Source organism: Bubalus bubalis, chromosome 7 (genome assembly GCF_019923935.1).
Source record: "Bubalus bubalis isolate 160015118507 breed Murrah chromosome 7, NDDB_SH_1, whole genome shotgun sequence".
Lineage (NCBI taxonomy): Eukaryota > Metazoa > Chordata > Mammalia > Artiodactyla > Bovidae > Bubalus > Bubalus bubalis.
The window spans coordinates 100,841,250-100,862,710 of NC_059163.1; the positions used below are offsets into that span (position 1 = coordinate 100,841,250).

General features: G+C 35.0%; 1 protein-coding gene across 1 annotated transcript; it reads left to right on the forward strand.

The window, feature by feature from the left end:
• Positions 1-6,959: 6,959 nt before the first annotated feature.
• On the forward strand, positions 6,960-20,865 carry EIF4E (eukaryotic translation initiation factor 4E; the record flags this gene model as incomplete). Its single annotated transcript, NM_001319800.1, is given in 6 exon segments — positions 6,960-7,067; positions 12,576-12,671; positions 15,464-15,527; positions 16,216-16,329; positions 18,448-18,587; positions 20,643-20,865. Coding segments are annotated over 6 exon segments (637 nt in total), but the record flags the coding sequence as incomplete, so codon positions are not given.
• Positions 20,866-21,461: the final 596 nt, after the last annotated feature.

A 21,461-nucleotide genomic window follows, 5' to 3' on the forward strand; every position in this document is an offset into this window, starting at 1 on the left:
ACTATTCCTGTCTTTTTTGTGGCATGCACTTGGAAGAGAGTGAAGGTGTGGAACCTGAGGCTGTGGTATAAAGCATGGTATTAATATATACTGTAGGGTTATCCCTTCTGGAACGAGTGTCTTGGTAACTGTTCTGGACACTTGTGAGAGTGAACAAGGGCTCTAATAATAATAATTGTGCTGAAACAACAAACGGGTAAAACTTAGAGACATAGTATCCCTATTTGTGAATCCTGACAGTCCTGCTGTATACATATAGACAGTACATGTTAGTGTCATAAGTTTGAAGAGCAGAAATAGTAGTTTCATAGTATTGTGAAGATTGAGATGAAAGTGAAAGTCACTTAGTCGTGTCTGACTTGTTGTGACCCCATGGACTATATATAGTCCATGGAATTCTCCAGGCCAGAATGCTGGAGTGGGCAGCCATTCCCTTCTCCAGGGGATCTTCCCAACCCAGGGATCGAACCTAGGTCTCCTGCATTGCAGGCAGATTCTTTACCAGCTGAACCACAAGGGAAGCCCTATATTGCTTCCTATAGGCCCTATAGGGCTTCCCTACATTGAGATAATGTATATAAATGTAGCCTATTGCTTGTTAGTAACTGCTTAGTAAATGTTACCTATCATGTAAAAAAACTCATAGTTTGGTATAAGTGTGAGGATTGGTGTTACCACTTGAAAAATCATAAAGCACTGCTGTCCTTTTCTGTTCTTTGCTTACCCTTCTGTTCATTATTTCATACCTTTAATATGTAGTGCTTTCAGTTTACTGAAGTACTGGGTTAATAAACTGGTAGTTGTTGTTCAGTCAGTAAGTTGTGTCCGACTCTGTGACCCTATGGACTGCAGCACAGCAGGCTTCCCTGTCCTTCATTATCTCCTGGAGTTTGCTCAACTCATGTCCATTGAGTCAAATGATAAATTCGTAATACTGTACATTAAATTTTTAAAAATTGAAATATAGTTAATTTACAATGTCCTGTTTCTGGTGTACAGCCTAGTGATTCAGTTTATTAATATATTGTATGTATATACATATAATGTTATGTATTAGTATATGTACTTCTCTGCATTCCACTATAGGTTATTGCAAGATACTAAATATGGTTTCATGTGTTGTATAGTAGGACCTTGTTTATTTTATATATAGTAGTTTGTATCTGTTAATTGAAAGCTCTTACTCTCCCTCTCCATATTTTTTAAAAAATTACCTATTTATTTTTGGCTGTGCTGGGTCTTTGTTGCTGTGTGCAGGCTTTCTCTAGTTGTGGCGAGCAGTGCACAGGCTTCTCATTGCGGTGGCTTCTCTTGATTCAGGGCACAGGGCTCAAGGGTGTGAGGGCTTCAGTAGTTGTGGCTCGTGAGCTCTAGAGCACGGTGTCTGTAGTTACGGTGCTTGGGCCTAGCTACCCTGTGGCATATAGGATCTTCCTGGACCAAGGATTGAATCTGAGTCTCCTGCATTGGCAGGTGGATTCCCAACCACTGGACCACCAGAGAAGCCCTCTTCTCCATATATTTTTATTTGAATCTCATTAACTCAGCAAATCCAAAACCAGGTTTAATAACTTGTTCTTAAACTGGTTGTCTCTTCTGTTGCCTTATTTGTTAGTTGTGTTTAATAAATTTGACCTGTCAATTACTGGCTTCCGCTGCTTCCATGTGGAAAGATACAGTTTTAGCCTGAGGCGTTTTACAGTCTTGCTCCAGTCTACTGTTGTAACTCTATCTTTGGTTTCATAAATGCTCACTTTAGACTCTCTGCTTCCTTACTATCTATAGAGAAGACACTGTACCATCTCACGGCTTTATTCACCTTTCTACCCACCTGAAATGTGTTATACAGTGGTTTTTCACTTGCAGATTGTCTTTTAGGTTGAAATTGTATTTGATTACTTTGAGAGTGGCCATGGTCTTTAAAATTAGCCTTTCCTGGTTTTGTCTGGGTAGTTTCTGTGATATTTAAAATGTAATTTTCAGTGAAATTTCCTTCTGTGAGGTGACCACCAAGCTGGGTGGTCACCAAGCTGGAGGGATGTTGCAGGACATTGCAGTAGAGAATTTTGTTTTTAAATTGGATGTAGGAAATACCTTGGCTGCCCAGTCTCTTGGACCGGGGACTCAACCTGGGCTGTGACAGTGAAAGCACTGAGTCCTAACCACTGGACTGCCAGGAAATTCTCCCTTTCAGGGTTCTTTTGAAATATGTTACTTCATTATTTTTTGGTATATGTCTGTAATTAATTTGGCATATGTCTAAGATTGAAGGCAGAAGGAGAAAAGGGTGGCAGAGGATGAGATGGTTAGCATCACCAACTCAATGGACAAGAATTTGAGCAAACTCTGGGAGATAGTGGAGGACAGAGGAGCCCGGTGTGCTGTATCGTCCATGGGGTCACAAGGAGTCGGATATGACTTAGCAACTGAACAACAACTCTAATTGTAAACTAATTTTTGATCAAAGAACTTAATAATACAGCATGGCCATCATTCTGGACATTACTTCTCATTATATGTACTACCACAGATTTAAAAGGTATGGGAGGGACTTCCCTGGTGGTCCAGTGGCTAAGATTCTGCATTCCCAGTTCTGGGGGTCTAAGTTTGATCCTTCGTCAAGGAACTAGATCGCTGTAGCTAAGATGTGGTCTAGCCAAAAAAAAAAAGGATATTGGAGCTTCCCTGTAGAACAGACCACCGCCATGGAATTGATCATAAAGGTTAAAATAACATCGAACATGGCTATACTTTGGTGTGTTTTTTTGCTTTATCTAAGTTGAAAAAATGCACCCTGGTTATTTATATCAAAGTTAAGAGATTTTAAGCAAAAAATAAAACAGTAAGTTGAAAGAAATGAACAGAAAATGATTTTATAATGGAACATGTCTCAGTAGTCTCAAACAAAAATATTTTCCTTTGCAATAATTTACAACATAGTTGTAGAATCAAGAAGCTTTCAGGGTGAATGGTTGATTGAAGCTTTTTAAAGCTTTGAATTGTTGTGATAAGTAGATGGCCATAGCACAACATGACCTGAGAAAATTTGTACTTAGAAAATATGTCCTTATTAATGTTTTCATAAGTAATTTCCATCATGAAAATGATTTCTTACTAGATTTGGTCTGTGCCATATTTTTGTAGAGTATTTGAGTAATTTTTATTGTGTCATGGAAACAATTGGCTATTAATCATTTTATTAGGATTTGAGAAATTCAAATAAGCTTAAAAATTTGAACATCTATCAGACTCTAGATAGTAGCTTAAAAGGCTAAAAAAAATAGACAGGAATTCCCTGGTGGTCCAGTGGTTAGGACTCTGTACTTCCATTGCAAGGGGCACAGCTTCCATCCCTGGTCAGTGTGGCCAAGGAGGGGAAAAGGCTTATTATATTAAAAAACACGTCAAATACTGAAAAGATTGTCTGTGGTTAATAAACATTTTCTTTCAAAGCATTTTAGAGTATTTGTCTTAAAATGTAGCTTGTTTGTGTAATATTGACAGCAAAGATGAAAGATTTTAAAATAGTATACTTATTCATACTTATACACATTTATTTAAAGATTAGTTGCTATTTTTATTTCAGTTATAGGAAAACTCCAGAATTGTATATTCTTAATATAAAGACTAAAATTTCCATTAAAAAAGAACTTTCAATTTAAAGGAACACTTTTTAAGGAAGTGAGCATATTTGGTTTTTGTTCTTAAATATCTAGAGACTTTTGATACCATCTAAGTCTTCCATCATTCTCCTAATGGTGAAAAGAGTAGAAATAGGAGAGAAGAATGTACTTACTTAGAAAGTGACATTTTGTATCCTCTGAAACTTGTAATTACTCCTAGTGTAAATTCATTGTTTTTTTATGTGCTGCTGAGGTATTGATAAAAGATGTAAACACTGAAGTTTTACAACTGTGGATTGTACTGAGCATTTTGAAGTCATGAGTACATTTTACTAATCATTGTCCTTTAGGTAAATAAGAGAATTTGCAGTATTTAACTTTGAGAGGAAGAGTATCTTTTTTTAAAAAAGTTTTTTGCCATGCTGCATGCATGTGGGATCACAGTTCCTCAACCAGGGAATGGCAACCCACTCCAGTATTCTTGCTTGGGGAATCTCGTGGGACAGAGGAGCCCAGTGGGCTGCAGTCCATGGGGTCACAAGAGAGTCAGACGCAACAACTAAACAAAAAAAGTTAAGACTGTCTGCTAGCCCTGTTATCTGGATCATGTGTGTGTTATCTAGCTCTCTTTCTATAGACAATTTAATCTCTTGATCATCAGTTGCTGTAGACGATTTTTTTTGCATGTTTGATAATGTTCGATTGTTTGCTATGTATTGTTGATAATATTCGTAGAGGCTCAGACTTCTGTCATTTTCCTGTGAAGAATAGAGAGTTCAGTCCTTGTGGGGCAGTTAATTTATCAAATTACCTTGATCCTGTCAGGGATTACTTTTAGAATTTGCTAGGCATATGGATTTCTTGTGAAAGCTGGATTTTCAACCATCCACTCTGGCTGGATCTGAACTTGCTTCCAAATGCTGTTCAGCCTCTGAAGTCTTGGCTCAGCTGTTCTCATCTAGGCCACCCAGAGTTGCACTCTGAACACCTCAGTTCAGGAGTCACAGCCAAGGATTTGAGAGATTTATACATAGATTTTTGAGTCTCACTCCTGCAGCTCCCTTTTCTCTGGTACCACTGTTCCTGAAACCCACCTGCCTTATCAGTCCCTAATTGTTTCCTATTTTCTCTATTCACTCAGACTGCCCCTGTTTGCAGGCCATCATTAATTTTAAGCTAGTGAAGAATGGCATTTGGTAATGATCATCTATTTGAAGATTTAAATGTATTGTGATGAGAAAATGCTGGTAAAAATGGTGATACTAAGGCATTGGCTACTATATGTAAGTTTTAGGGCCTTAACTACTCTGTATAAACATTTAAAATGTAAGGAATCAAGCCAGTAAGTTTCTGTTGGGTGTAGCATTGTCATCATTGGCATTACAATTGTGAGCAAAATTGAAATAAAGCCCTTGCTGTGAGTGACTTCATAGGCTAGTAAAAAGTAGTTCCTGGAAGTGTCTTTTTGATTAGAAAAATGAATTTTATTTTGTAAAATATGTATCATCTGTCTGCTTTGAAGTCTTTTAGATCATACATCTCTGATTTATAAAATGTTAATGTGAATATGTATCTTTATTGTTTTTCTGGTTCAGTTTAAATCTGATATCCAAACCCTTGTTGCAATGCCCTCCTCTTTTGTATCAACTTGTTTCAGCTTCTGGTCCCTTTTCTTAGCTATCTTTTTGTTGGTGCCAATTTAAAGTAGGGTGAAGAATTACATAGATTAATGTGGAGAATATGCATTAATCTCAGGCTCCATTTTTCCATGACATTTTTAAATGATGATGATAACTATGTCTCAGTTCACTTCAGTTGCTCAGTTGTGTCCAACTCTTTGCGACTCCATGCACTGCAGCACGCCAGCCCTCTCTGTCCATCACCAACTCCTGGAGTTCACCTAAACTCATGTCCATTGAGTCGGTGATACCGTCCAACCATCTCATCCTCTGTCGTCCCCTTCTCCTCCCGCCTTCAATCTTTCCCAGCATCAGGGTCTTTTCCAATGAGTCAGTTCTTCACATCAGGTAGCCAAAGTATTGGAGTTTCAGCTTCAGCATCAATCCTTCCAATGAATATTCAGGACTCATCTCCCTTAGCATGGACTAGTTGGATCTCCTTGCAGTCCAAGGGACTCTCAAGTCTTCTCCAGCAGTTCAAAAGCATCAATTCTTTGGCACTCAGCTTTCTTTATAGTCCAACTCTCACATCCAAACACAACTACTGGAAAAACCATAGCCTTGAGTAGACGGACCTTTGTTGGCAAAGGAATGTCTCTGCTTTTTAATATGCTGTCTAGGTTGGTCATAACTTTTCTTTCAAGGAGCAAGCATCTTTTAATTTCATGGCTGCAGTCACCATCTGCAGTGATTCTGGAGCCCAAAAAATAAAGTCTCACACTGTTTCGACATCTGTTTGCCATGAAGTGATGGGACTGGATGCCATGACCTTATTTTTCTGAATGTTGAGTTTTAAGCCAACTTTTAAACTCTCCTCTTTCACTTTCATCAAGAGGCCCTTTAGTTCTTCTTCACTTTCTGCCATAAGGGTGGGGTCATCTGCATATCTGAGGTTACTGATATTTCTCCCGGCAATCTTGATTCCAGCTGTGCTTCATCCAGCCCAGTGTTGCTCATGATGTACTCTGCATATAAGTTAAATAAGCAAGGTGGAAATATACTGCCTTGATGTACACCTTTCCCGATTAAGAAGATTTCACTTCAAGCTGGTATCCAGCTTTTTTCCTTAGGGTCATTTGAAAATGACAAAAGTTGCTCAACTTTAAGTTACCATATATCATAACAGTGTGACATGAAGGCAAGGATCTGTGTAGTATTGCCTTACTCATTTTATAAAGATTTTTTGTGTGTCATGTAATAAAGTTAATTATGCTCTCCAAACTTTAGTTGAACCGGCCCTCCCCACTAACCAGCCCTGCCACCACAGCACTTTAATGGGATGTTAAAAGAAAGATACTTCATTTTCCTATTTTGCATGGTGTCTAACAATCTTATGTTAAATGTGTAAGTGGAAGATAACAATATATATTTTAAATTTGAGAAACGTTTTGCTCTTAATGAAGAGATGCTAGAAGAGTCTGGTGCTTTTCTCAGAGTCTGGCTAGTGGTCTACTTTATCAAATGCTTCTCCTATAATTCATTCTTTAAAAAAATGTTATGGACAGTATTGGTTCAGATTTATTTAGAGTATTGCTGTCATAGAGATTAAGTTTTCACAACATTGTAAATTAACTATTTCAATAAAAATGTACAAATAAATTTCCTAATGTTATTTTTGCATGTTAAGAAGTTTATAATGTTTAATTATTTTCCACTAGGAAACCACCCCTACTCCGAATCCCCCGCCTACAGAAGAAGAGAAAACAGAATCTAATCAGGAGGTTGCTAACCCAGAACACTATATTAAACACCCTTTACAGAACAGGTAAGCTTTCTGACACATAGACTTTTTGACTTGGGCAACAAGGTAAATGGTGAATGGGACAGGTTTAGAGGGGAAGGTTAGATAAGACTAGTTTTAGGTATGTTAGGTTGAGGATTCCATTTTCACTTGGATTACCCACGTCTGGCAAGCAGTTTTATATGTGAATTTTGAGCTCAGAAAGTAGAACTTTGAATGGTAGTTGAAACCATAATAGTAAATGAGTTCTCTTAAGTGAATTTGACTCACAACAGAGGCTAGGAATATTAGCACATGGGGATTTTTTTGGGTAAGAATGGCTATGAAGAAAACAGACGTGGTACAAAGAGAGAGGGGGTTGGGCAGGGATGGACTGGTAGTTTGGAGTTAACAGATGCAAATTATTATATATAGAGAGTGGATAAACAACAAGGTCCTACTGTATAGCCCAGAGAACTATGTAGTTAATATCCTATAATAAACCATAATGGAGAAGAATACGAAAATATATATACATATGTATAGCTAAGTTACTTTGCTGTACAGCAGAAATTACCATAACATTGTAAATCAACTGTACTTCAATAAAATTTTTTAAAAAATGCCTATGGAAGTGTATAGAAATATATACTATACAAACTAGGACAGAGTGTTGGTCATGGAAACCAAGAAAATGGTTTAAGGACAAGGTACAGCATATATGCCCCAAAAAGGTCAAATATTCATTGGATTGAACAATAAGTCCTTGCTAACACTGGAGAAAGTTTAGTAGAGTAGATGATAGAAAAAGATTGGTGTAGTTTGCAGAGTGAATAGAAATATACAAATGTATAGAGCAGGAATAGACAATTTGAAGGAGAAAGTTCAGATGGTCTGTGAAGGAGAAAGAGCCTAGGGTATGTGGAGTCTGGATATTGGTTGGTTTGTATTCTAAGAGAAGTTTAGAAGAGGAAAAGAGAGTTTAGGATGAGTTAAGTTTTCATAGTTGCAATGTAGTAGTTAGTACTTCAGTATATGGTTTTTCCTACCTCCACCCTACCACTTCCCAGTATGTTTGTGCTTTTACTTAATTATCTTTCTGGTTTATCTGATAAAACTTAACTTTAATTCACTGAGAGCTGATGGTGGGAACACTCAGAAACATTGTAAGAATCTGGAGGAAAGTAAATTGGATAAATTAATTTTGGGGATCTTTAATTCCTTTCATTGCCCTTCTCCCAGACCCTACAAGTCTATAATTAGGTTTCATTTATCTGAAAAATGTGTTGTCCCTTTATGTACTTTTTTTTCCCTTCATTATCATTGTAGACCTCCTGAAGTAATAGTCCAAATATGCTTTAGTAGTTTTTTCATAGGAGGTGGGTGATTCAGCATACCCTCCAGGGAGGAACAAATCAGTTCTCTAGATACTGTGGATTGTCAGCCAGTGTGTGAAATACCAAAGGTCAAATAGTTGATAAAAGGAAAAAATTCTTCCTCAGGAAAGATTGTGCCAAAGTAATACCAAGTTGGACAATTGATTAGTGGCAGTTTTATATAGTTCATCCTAGCAGCAATACTAAAACCTTTAAAGTATTTTCCCCCATCTTTTCAGTGGTATTGTATAAAAAGCTCACTGTCTTCTGTCTGTGAACACAGTTCTTCATGTCGCTGTTACTGTGGGAGATCAAGGCATATATCCATCATAGCTTAAGATGAAATCTGAGATTCCTGAAAGGTGCCCTTATCAGTGAACAAACTGATTAAATCCTAAAATGAAGTCTGTGAGGATTTTAATTTCTCTTTAATTTCTTATTTTTTGTGTAAAATAATATCAGAAACTGTTCTAAGACATTTTTGGTTCTGATTTTGGTAATTTCTTCATTATTTACTTTTTGTAAATAATTTTGTAAGGAATTATGTTTTCTTTTTAAAAAACCGCTATAGTATTATAAGAATGATTAAATCATTGAGGCACAAAGTATACGAAGTTTTCAGTTCAGTTCAGTTCAGTCGCTCAGTCGTGTCCGACTCCTTGCGACCCCATGAATCGCAGCACGCCAGGCACAAAGTTTTAAGTTTTCTGTTTTTCTCTGATATCTTCTTCCCCATTTTGTTTTGCTCCACTCCCCAAAATAGTCAGTATTAAAAATTTGGTTTGTATTTTTCCAAACCCTTTCAATGTACATATATATATATACTTTTTTTTTTAATACAGTATATCTATATGGTAAAATTTCCGAGTTCTTAGGCTTAAGACTGCCCATTATCTACCTTTGTAGACACTGCCAAATTATCCTCCTTTGTCTGCTTAGACTTACTGATTTCTACATCCTTGCCAACTGGTACCATCAATCTTTTAAATTTAATTGCTTGTCAGATTGGTTCTAGCTTAACTTGTGAAAACAATGTCTTATTGTTTTAAATGTGCATTTCTTCTATTGAAGTTTCAAACAGTTTTGTTCTAGACAGTTGCTTATTTGTGTTTTGACCTGTGAGAAGTCTGTTCAGTTCTTATTGTCTGTTATTTTCTTTTTGGTTATCTTTTCAAGTTTATTTCCAAGCATTGTACATTAGGGATGCTAACCCATCCAAGGGGGGATTAAGTTGAAATACACTTCCAAATCATTTGTCTTTTAACATTGTCTAAAGAGTTGTGTTATTTTAAAGGTTTTTTATTTTTATATAATCAAATACCAACTTTGCTCCATGGTTTCTGGGTTTCATGTCAGTCTTAAGAGAATTTTACCCACACAGTTATCCTTTTTTTTTTTTAACCCACACAATTAACACATTTAATAGCAGCCTAGAAGTCTTCTTGCATTTGGGCTCATGACCCCTTCACATTCTTAAAAATTATTGAGGATTCCACAGTGTTTTACAGGTTATGTAGATTTTCATCTATTTTCATTTGCTATATTAGAAAATAAAATAAATCTCAAAAAATATAAAATTACATATGTACTTAACCCATTGCATGTTAATGTAAATGATTTTTATGGAAACATTTATTCAAAATAAAAAATACATAGTGGGAAGAACAGCATTTTTGTAAATATTTTTTAGTGCCTGGCTTAATAGAAATCAGCTAGGTTTTCATAGCTGGTTCTGCATTTTCAAGTCTTTGGAGATACGTTGTTTCAGAGGAAGTATAAGGATAAAATATGACCTCAAATATACATAGTTGGAAAAGGAGAAATTTTAATGGCCTTTTATAATTATGAATATCTCCTTCCTTTGATACTAGGTTTCTTGCAGGTTAGTTGCAATGTAGAATCTGAAACCACATCCAATAACTTTTTTCTACTCTGTTACTTTAAAATCCATTCATCTGTCTTGCATTTGGAATATATCCTTCTTCACTCATGCATACCACTGGTCATTTAGAAAATACTGGTTCAGTGAGTTTGTAGATCTAAATATTGGCATTTTTCATTATATGATATCAAAACAATAACATTATCATTACTAAATGCCTCAGAAATGTACCCAAGTTTTGTTTAATTGTCGTGCTCAGTGATACCTGCAGGCTTGCCAAAATTCTGATTTTTCTCCTGAAAGCTTAAATTTTAGCAACATGCTCACTCTGTTCATTTTTCAAGAAGTAACCATAATTGATCAGCCGATTCTTCCAAGTAAAAGTGGAGTTCTTTGAAAAAGCGACTAGTTCTCCTCACAACTCAATTGTCTAAGCATTGTATTTGGTATGCAGAAGTATTTTTTGTACAGGAAAAACGTGCACAGATTGAAATTTAATAAAACAAGTATTTTATTACTGTTTCATTAGTGGCATTCTTAACCGAAACTGACAGTTATTCTTCTGAGAGTTGGTGATAATACAGAGCAGTGACAAATGGTTGACATGGGTGCCACTGTATGATTCTTGTTATGTGCATCACTGCTAGGTTTACTGTTGTTTTTGCATCATCAGTGAAAATGTCAACACAGTGAAAAATAAAATATCTTAGGATTTTTATGAAATAGTTTTTACTCATCAGTGTTCCTGAAAGGGTTTTAAGATGCCTACGGGGACTTGTAAACCACATTCTAAGAACTGTTGATAGGCACTTAAGATGTTTCCAGTTTTCCAAATTTAAGAACATTATTGGACAAATATTTTTGCTTAGTCATCCAGTCATTTTCTTAGAATAAACCTTTAATCAGATCAGATCAGATCAGTCTCTCAGTCATGTCCAACTCTTTGTGACCCCATGAATCGCAGCACGCCAGGCCTCCCTGTTCATCACCAACTCCCGGAGTTCACCCAGACTCACGTCCATCGAGTCAGTGATGCCATCCAGCCATCTTATCCTCTGTCGTCCCCTTCTCCTCCTGCCCCCAATCCCTCCCAGCATCAGAGTCTTTTCCAGTGAGTCAACTCTTCTCATGAGGTGGCCAAAGTACTGGAGTTTCAGCTTTAGCATCATTCCTTCCAAAGAAATCCCAGGACTGATCTCCTTCAGAATGGATTGGTTGGATCTCCTTGCAGTTCAAGGGACTCTCAAGAGTTTAATGGCTGCCTGCAAGTTTTTTTTTAAAAGATGGAATGGAATTTTATTATTTTCAGTTGAGGTGTAACAATTTCAAATGTACAACACAGTGATTCAGTATTTGTATGTATTGTGGAATGATCATAATCAACATCTATCACAATACATATTTATAATTTCTTTTATAATGAGAACTTGTAAGATTTAGTCTCTTCACAACTTTCAAATTTGCAGTGCAGTATTACGAACTATATTTACTATGTTACTATGTTGTACGTTGCATCCCCATGATTTATTTTATAACTGGAAGTTTGTACCACTTGAAGGTCGTGCATTTCCCCACCCCTTTGCCTCTGGGAACCACAAGTCTGTTCACTGTATCAGTGAGCTTGGGGTGGGTTTTTCTCCTTTTTTAATGCTTTTTTTAGATTCCATGTATAAGCAAAATCATATAGTATTTGTTTTTCCTGTCTAGTGTGTGATTTATTTAACTTGTTAGAAAGTCCTATGGTCCATCCTTCTCTTTTATGACTGAATAATCCATTGAATATACACATTCATACATACATACATATTTTCTTTTTTCACTCCTTGATGAACATTTAAGTTGCTTCTGTATCTTAAGCTCTTGTAAAGCTGTACTAATCATGGGGATTCATATATCTTTTTCAAGTTAGTATTTTCATTTTTTCAGATAATATCCAGAAGTGGAATTGCTGGATCAAATGGTAGTTCTGTTTTTAATTTTTTCAGGAAAGACTGAATTAGTTTTAGAAATCCAGGGTACAGTACTTGATACTGTGTGTTTAATAGTTTTTCTGCCTTTGCTTTTTCAAAATATTTTTTTCCTTGATCAGGGGTTGGCAAATACAAATTACCAAGTAGGTGTTGAAATGCATCTTATTTTTTATGTCTGAGATTATCAAGCATTGATCATAAAGTTATAAAATATATGTCTACTTGGAAAACTGTCTTCAGACAACATTTTTATTAGTAAGTGAAACTCACTGCTGCTTTGAACAAGGATGTAAAACTTCTGTTGACACTGACTTTCTGTTTTTAGATGGGCACTCTGGTTTTTTAAAAATGATAAAAGCAAAACTTGGCAAGCAAACCTTCGATTGATCTCTAAGTTTGATACTGTTGAAGACTTTTGGGCGTAAGTAACCATTTTAGGATGTTTGTTTTATTGTGTACTTTTTTATTTTAAGTTGTATTCGCAAAAAGAAGGGTAAGGAATAGTTAATATTTACTTTTTTGCTTGTTCATCTTCTCACAACTGTTAGAATTGGTGATTATTTCTCACCAGTTTTAGAAAGCTTCCATCTTGTCATCATTTAGCTCTGCCTACTCTCTATTCCTTGTCCTAAGATATCATTCATTGAGAATCCTTTATTGTCACTGGAACTTCTGACAACTTTTAGGACCTTGTCCCCTTTCTTGGTTACCTAGGCAAATTTGCTCTATTTTTATTCCAGAGCTTTCTTAGGAAGAGAATGCTTTTCTTAGCATTTCTGCAGATTCTTTTTAGTATAAACTGTGGATTTCCTGTGATAAAGATTCTGAGATTTCAAAGGCCAACTGCTCATAAATCAGAGTTTGTCAAAGAATGACAGTATCTGTGATGATAGATAATTTTATTACACTTAGTGGTCAACTTAAGAATACTTGAAATATTTTTGAGATTTTGTTTCAGATTTAGCAATATAATTTAATTTAGAGCTATAAAGTTCTTTGCAAGAAATTTTGGAATATTGATTCTTTAAAAACAGTTTATTTAGTTATGTCTTATTTGCTTGAAAAATATATAGGGAGAAACTGTTGGAGAACATGAAAGATACAGCTTATTAAAAACGTGTTTAAGAGCTGTAAATTATCGAGCAGTTATCTAAGTATTCTAATTTGTTCAGTTGGTGTATTTTGGATCATAGCAGTGATGTGATTCCTATGTTTTAATGTTAATACTTGGGTGTATCACACAGATAGATTGTGGTTAGAAAATTATAAATTAATAGATTATGATTTAAAATTTTATACATATGATGTATACTTCAAATGCATACTAAACTAGGCATTTAGTATGCATTTGAATCACTGAAAACAAACAAAGCATAGGATAATGAAAACTATGTTGAGATCACTTGGGTCACTTTTAATTGAACTTAAGGGCTTTTTTTTTTAAAACAAAATTTAATTTAGTGAAAAAAAATTTTTTAAATGAACTACATTTGAAACTCTCAGTAATTCATAGGCCTAGTTAAATTATGGTTCTGTTTTGCCCTTCATCAAAACATTGAGTGTTTTTCTTCTCTAATTGTATTTATTCAAGAGTTTTCTGAAACATAATAGTCTCCAGTATCCTGTGGAGGAGGGGAGAGCAAGAGTCCTGAGCCATTCTCCCACTGAATAAGATTTGCATTTATCTAAGTTTGTTTGGCTGTCACCAGTTTTACATAATTATATATCTAAGTGACCTCTAATTAGAACATGACGCCACAGTTTTTAGGTATGTTGTAAGCAGTGTTATTGCTTAGTGGATTATTATGCCATAATTGAGGGATAAACCCTTACGCTTTCTATTTTTGTCACTTAGTTTCTCACGTTTGGGGGGGCAGATTTAACGAAACAGCTATTGAGATTCCTTTTTTTTAATCTAGTCTTGTCTGTAGCATTAGGATTCTATTTAAGTGTGCCATTACAGATTCTAATTGTAAACTTAGTAAGAGACCTTAGAGCATGATTAAGGAGAAAGAAGGCAGCAGAAAGAAGCGTTGGTCTTTTCTACTTTGAATGCCATTGAAGAATGTCCCTTCCATACTAGACATTAATTGTATAGAAATGGTGGTTCTAATTCTGTAGTTACTGTTAGTATCCATGACTCTCTTCTTGCCTAGTGGAATCTTGTCAGCGATAATCTAGTTTGGAAAGAGTTACTATTAGATAGAAAAACCCAACAAGCTGTATGCTGTCTTAATGTTCTCTCATTCAAACTGGATTTGTTGTTAAACTGTGGGATGTCATCCAAAGAATCCTTGACTCTTTCTTAAAACTCTACATGAAATACTCACAGACTGGGTTAAAATAGCAGTAAGAAAATCTTACTAAGGGAAATAATACCCTCCGTGTGGTATTACTGCTAGTCGTATAAGATCATCACTTCTGTATAAAATACTGGAGACAGGAAAGGCATTCTTACTCTATTGCCAGTTTTATAACAATTTTGCTATGGTAGACTTCAAGATCAACTGATCCAATCTAGCATTCTACCTTCAGGCTAGTGGAATACCTAATTCATCCCAAATGTTAATCTGTTACATTGCTATTTGGGAAATAGTTTAGAAATACACATTCTGTGGTTCCAGCCTATATTTAAGGAATTAAAATTCTAAGAAGTAGGATGTGGAACTGTTCTGTCTTTAAAAGCTCCCCCAAAGATTATTATGCTTGCTGACTTAAACTAGTAATGGTGTGTGGTGTTTGGGAACTATTGATCTTTTCCACTCTTGGGTACTTTCACAAATAATAATAATGTTGACTTAGTTTAGTCATGCAATCCTGATGATCAGGGAGTTTTGTCTTACTTTCTCTAGATTTGTCTTTTTGTGTGTTTAAAATGGCTTATTAGCCTCATGGATTCTTTACTTAAAGCCATCTGGTACATCTCTTCTCAGTTTCTTATAATAATGTGTATATATTAAGTTAACTAATACACCAAAATTGTCAGGATAAAATCACTGAAGATATTTTCTAAAAATCATCAGATGTTGATTCTTAAAGCTGACTGTTATTAAGATCTGTTTGGTCTGTTTCAGAAATTGACTCCATAGGGGGAAAAAAGTAAATGAGCTTTTTATCTTGTTTATTTTTATCATATTCTCTGAATGTACACATAAACACCTAAACTCTGCACTACATTTTCTATGTTTATAATTGTTCTTTTCTTTTACCTAGTCTGTACAACCATATCCAGTTGTCTAGTAATTTAATGCCTGGCTGTGACTACTCACTTTTTAAGGTATGCTTAATTGGTGACTTCATGTATTTATTATAAGACTGGACCATTCAGGTATTCATTAAAATCTTACCACGAACTTAGAAATAGTTAATGTTATGATGCTTGGAGAATAATTATATTAGCTTTACCATATTTTAGCATAAGTATATTTTGGCTTCTTTTAGTATAAATAATTGAAATTAAGTGAGAATTTGGCTGTATGGGCACATACTGTGATTGATTTTGAGGAGAGCTTTGATTATCCACTCCTATTTCTTTATATACTTGAGCAGACCGAAGTGCAGAGTTTGTCAGGAGTATGTGTGTCCTTGAGATACTTACGAGTTTTGTCAGCTGTTAGTGGGTGGGACAGTCATTAGCTTTCTGAAGTGGTGTAACTTTCATATGTATTTTTCAGATATAGAAATGTGTATAGCTTCTCAAAGGTGTATGTTACTCAGAACCTCCAAAGTATGTTACTTCAGAACCTCCAAATTAAGTCAAACCCAAGATTTGAGTGCCCTAGTCAAGGCTCTGTTTTTGCAATCCCATGCCTCTAGCTTTGTTTTGTGTGCTTTCCCACTACCTCAATAACAGTTTTATGAGTATAAAGTAAACAATTAACACGGTTGTTGCTTACTGTTTTTAGTCATTATCTTAAGTTAAACTAACAATATTGTCTCATAATGTTGTATCCCTAACCTTGTAGGATGGTATTGAGCCTATGTGGGAAGATGAGAAAAACAAACGAGGAGGACGATGGCTAATTACACTGAACAAGCAGCAGAGACGAAGTGACCTCGATCGTTTTTGGCTAGAGACAGTAAGGTTTTACAATTATAAAGCTGTTTTTGATACTAAAACTTTGTTGTCGTTGTTATTCAGTTGCTAAGTTGTTTCTGACTCTGCAACCCCATGAACTGCAGCACTCCAGGCTTCCCTGTCCTTCACTATCTCCCATAGTTTGTTCAAACTCCTATCCATTGAGTCAGTGACACCATCCAACCATTTCATCCTCTGTTGCCCTCTTCTCCTCTTGCCCTTAATTTTTCCCATCATCAGGGTCTTCTATAATGAGTCAGCTTTTTGCATCATGTATCCAAAGTATTGGAGCCTCAGCAGCAGTCCTTTCAATGAATATTCAGAGTTGATTTCCTTTAGGATTGATTGGTGTGATCTCCTTGCTGTCCACGGGACTCTCAAGAATCTTTTACAGCACCACAAGAGTCTTCTCCAGCACTGCAGTTGGGAAGCATCAATTCTTCGGTGCTCACCCTTCTTTATAGCCCACCTCTAACATCCATACATGACCACTGGAAAAACTATAGCTTTGACTATACGGACCTTTGTCAGCAAAGTGATATCTCTGCTTTTTAATATGCTATCTAGGTTTGTCATAGCTGTTCTTCCAAGGAGCAAGTGTCTTTTTGTGGCTGCAGTCACCGTCCACAGTGATTATGGAGCCCTAGAAAATGAAATCTGACTCTTGTTTCCCACATTTTCCCCATCTGTTTGCCATGACGTGATAGGACCAGATGCCATTATTTTCATTTTTTTGAATGTTGAGCTTTAAGCCAGCTTTTTCACTGTCCTCTTTCACCTTCATCAAGAGGCTCTTCCTCTTCACTTTCTGCCATTAAAGTGGTAGAAAACTTTGTTCCTTTTTCTTTTTTTTTACTTTGTTCCTTTTTCATTGGTTACTCAAAGAGAAGATAAGGATGCCCACTCTAGAAATCTAGACCAGGAGTTAATTTTGTTCTATCATGTGAATGAATCTTGTATACTTTTACTAGTAGAGTAAAATGCCCTGCTACATATTACAAATCCAGAAAGTGATTGGCAGTTGACTGACTTTCCACAATAAGGTCATCCTAGTCATTTCATTAAATTCAGAATTGTGGTAACTTTCACATTTTGTATGATACAAGTTTTTACAGTCCTTAGAGTATTGCTCTGTGCACTCAACTTTTTAGATCCGTGAAGGAAATGGTGAAATTGTAGCTTGATATCATTCAGCTTATATGTTGTGATATAATTTGGAACTTTAGGCTTCATACGACATTTATTAAATTGAGATAATAGACGTTTTCTCTAGTGAAAGGTTTTAAGCCCCAGGTTTTTAAGATCAGGGATTATAGTCTTTTTGTATCCTGAACACTGGTCTGGTCTGTAGTTAGCATATTAAGCGTGCCACATGGCATGCACAATCTTAGTTCCCTGACCAGGATCGAACCTGAGCCCTCTGCCATGGAAGCATGGAGTCTTAACCACTGGACCACCAGGGAAGTTCCTGGTTAGCGCTTACTAAGTTGAGCAATAAAAAATATTTCAGTAAATGGCTTTTATTGAGGAAAAACTTAATTTTCTTTTGGGAGAGATTATCAGTAAATACCATGTTAGAACTCTTTATTAAGTCATTTCAGTTTTGCAAGATGACAAAAGTTGTGGAGACGGATGGTGGTACAGTGTGAATATACTTAATGTTACTAAACCATCCACTTAAAAATGGTTAAAATGGTAAATTTTATGTTACGTATTTACCATATTTTTTTAAAAAAATTAGGGAAAGTTCATGAAAAGCAACAGGAACAAGAGGCATTTCATCCATGAGCAGCTTTTTCATTTATTCCATTAAAACTTGTTTACTGGCAAGTGTAGCAGCAGCAGAGCAAATGAATATTAGTAAAATAATTCACCTTTTTTGTGCCCTGACATCAGTTTCCCAGTTTACTGAAAAAGTTAGCAAAACTGTTAATGTTTTTGGTATTAAAGAATCAAATTAACAGTTTTTTAAAGGCCAGGACAAAAAACTATATATATAAAACTCTAGATTTTAAAAACTTTCTTAGCTTTGTATATAAATATATGAGACATTTTGCAACTTAAAGAAGCTGTTTATAACCTGTTGAATGTAATTTGAAATTGAGTTTTTTCTTTTAAGCTGCTGTGCCTTATTGGAGAATCTTTTGATGACTACAGTGATGATGTATGTGGAGCTGTTGTTAATGTTAGAGCTAAAGGTGATAAAATAGCAATATGGACTACTGAATGTGAAAACAGGGAAGCTGTTACACATATAGGGTAAGTTTTGCTGTTTGTGTACTTTTAAAATAGATAACTAAAAGCAGAACTGCTTTTTAAAAAATAATGTTTATGTAGATCATTATTTTTCTTGTTTTCATGAACACTTGTATAACCTTGAACTGCTGTATTGGTATTCTATGTCTGGTTCATCCTTTTTCATTTCTGTAAAATTTCTTTTTCCTATCAGTGGTGTATAGAATCACTGGAACACTGTTTTAGCATGTCACATTTTATTTATCAAACGAGAATGTGTCTTTTCCTTAATGTACTTTAAAAACCACAGTGCTTATGTATAATACTCAATACGCTTGGTGAATATTGGCAAATGGTATATGTGTATTTTGCCACATATGTGTACACGTACATGAAATTTACATTGAGATATAAGTGACAGTAGCTTGGTTTTGTCCCTGCTTAAAACCTACATGTATATATTTTAAAACTTTTTGGCAAATATTACTATTTGCAAAAATTGCCTATCCTTTTTTTCCCCCTCAAATGTCAGTCAGTGTTAATTTTTACTAAATTTAAATTAGTAAAATTGAACTTTAAATTTTATATTGAAATTAAGTACAGGTCATAAGTCTCAATATGTTTGATTTGCCCCTTTGTATGTTGATTTTTCCAACAGTATGAATTCTATGAACATAATTCCTTTCTGGATTAAAAGGTGTGGGGATTTTCTAGGTTTCATTTTCCAGAGGGTTTCTATAAGAGAAAATTGATAATTGATTGTCATCATATTCCTGATGTTTTTGTCGGCATTGAATCTTATTGATTGTGAGGATCTCATATTTTGAAAATGTATTAAAGAAATTAGATATGAATTTCTTTCCTCAGGAAGATTTTTAATTGTGTCAGTGTTAACAGTTTTTGAAATCTTTATTTAAACATTTGACTTCAGTTTTTCAAGGAAGGATATTTTTCCGCCCATTTAAGCTGCATGGCTCAGTGCTCTTGCTTTCTGGGATTTTTAGTGATTAAGTATAATTGAAGGTACATTGTATCCTAATGTCAACTTGATATTAATTGTAATTTTAGTTATCATAAAATTATTTTTAAATACCTTATTCTAGGGAAGGTACTGAAATCTTCTGGAGGGTACAGTATGAATAAATTTTCCTGGTATACTGGAGGATTCCACTCCATGAAAATATATATATCTTTATTTTTGTTTCATTTGGTGCTTATTTTTAAAATTTGCTCTTCTCAGATACCAGATTTCTAGCCTGACCTATGATGTTCTCAGAGTATATGGTGATCTGTGCCCAGTTTTACCTTGTCAGCCTTAACTCTCATATTCACTTTTCTTGCTAGCTGTAGCCACTGAGCTTTATTTTTATTCCTCAGCCTTCAGATGTGCTTCATTCTCTTAGCATTATACTTTTGACCTCATAAATTTAAAAGGAGAGATTTCTTTGATTTCCAGGAGATTAGATCCTTCTTGTTAATGATATTGCAGCCCCTGTACTTACCCTCCTTGATACTCATCATATTTGTCCTTAAAATAGAATCACATATGATTTGAAAATATTACAAATTGCCTTCAAAGTGTTTAATTTTTGAGTGTGTTTTCTTGTCAGTAGTAGATAAGGTAAATATGTAATTGCAGTAACGTAAAATACTAAAGTTTGTATGTAAAATATAATTGAAGCATTTTAGATCAAAAAATTAAAATATGTGCATGTAATTGATTTTATACAAATTAATTTTGCATGTGATACAGCTCTACCATATGTATTTGTGATTATTTGTAAATAATCAAATAGTCTAAATTATAAATACCATAACCCCAAGGACTGTCCTTCCTTTGTTTATTATTAATTTATTGATAATTACCACAGTACCTGGTACATAGTAGATTCTCAAATATTGGTTAAATGATTAACCAAGATTGTAGTGAAAAGGAAGAGTATATTTTGCTAAAAAGAAAATGTGCAGTTTCTTATTTCACTCTCTAGTTTTTTTTTTTTTAATAAAGAATAGTAATGCTGGATTTGGGGTGTATGTTTGAATAAAAATTAATGGCTACTTTTCTTTTTCTTCCTATAGGAGGGTATACAAGGAAAGGTTAGGACTTCCTCCAAAGATAGTGATTGGTTATCAGTCCCATGCAGACACAGCTACTAAGAGCGGCTCCACCACTAAAAATAGGTTTGTTGTTTAAGAAGACACCTTCTGAGTATTCTCATAGGAGTCTGCGTCAAGCAATCGAGATTTGGGAGCTGAACCAAAGCCTCTTCAAAAGCAGAGTGGACTGCATTTAAATTTGATTTCCATCTAAATGTTGCTAAGATATAAGAGAAGTCTCATTCGCCTTTGTCTTGTACTTCTGTGTTCGTATTTTCTTTTTTTTTTTTTGGCTAGAGTGTCCATTATCTCAATCAAAGAATTACAGTACACATCATCCCCAGAATCCATAAATGTGTTCCTGGCCCACTCTGTAATAGCTTAATATAAATAACCATTACAAACACATTTGACCCATCTGCAATATTAAAAAAAAGAACTTGCATTTCTATACCTTACAAGAGAATGATTTTGTTTACGTTCCATTGTATGCAGGAGCATATTTTGCTGGTTTGAAAGAGTATGATGCATACAGTTTTCTGGCAATTTTCTTTGTTTCTTTTTACAGCATTATCTGTGCTGTACTCTTGCTGATGGCTGCTAGATTTTAATTTATTTGTTTCCCTACTTGATAACATTAGTGATTCTGATTTCAGTTTTTCATTTGTTTTGCTTTAGTTTTTCTTTCTCATGTAACATTGGTGAAGGATCCAGGAATATGACACAAAGGTGGAATAAACATTAATTTTGTGCATTCTTTGGTAATTTTTTTTTTATAACTTAAAACTACAATGCTTTGCT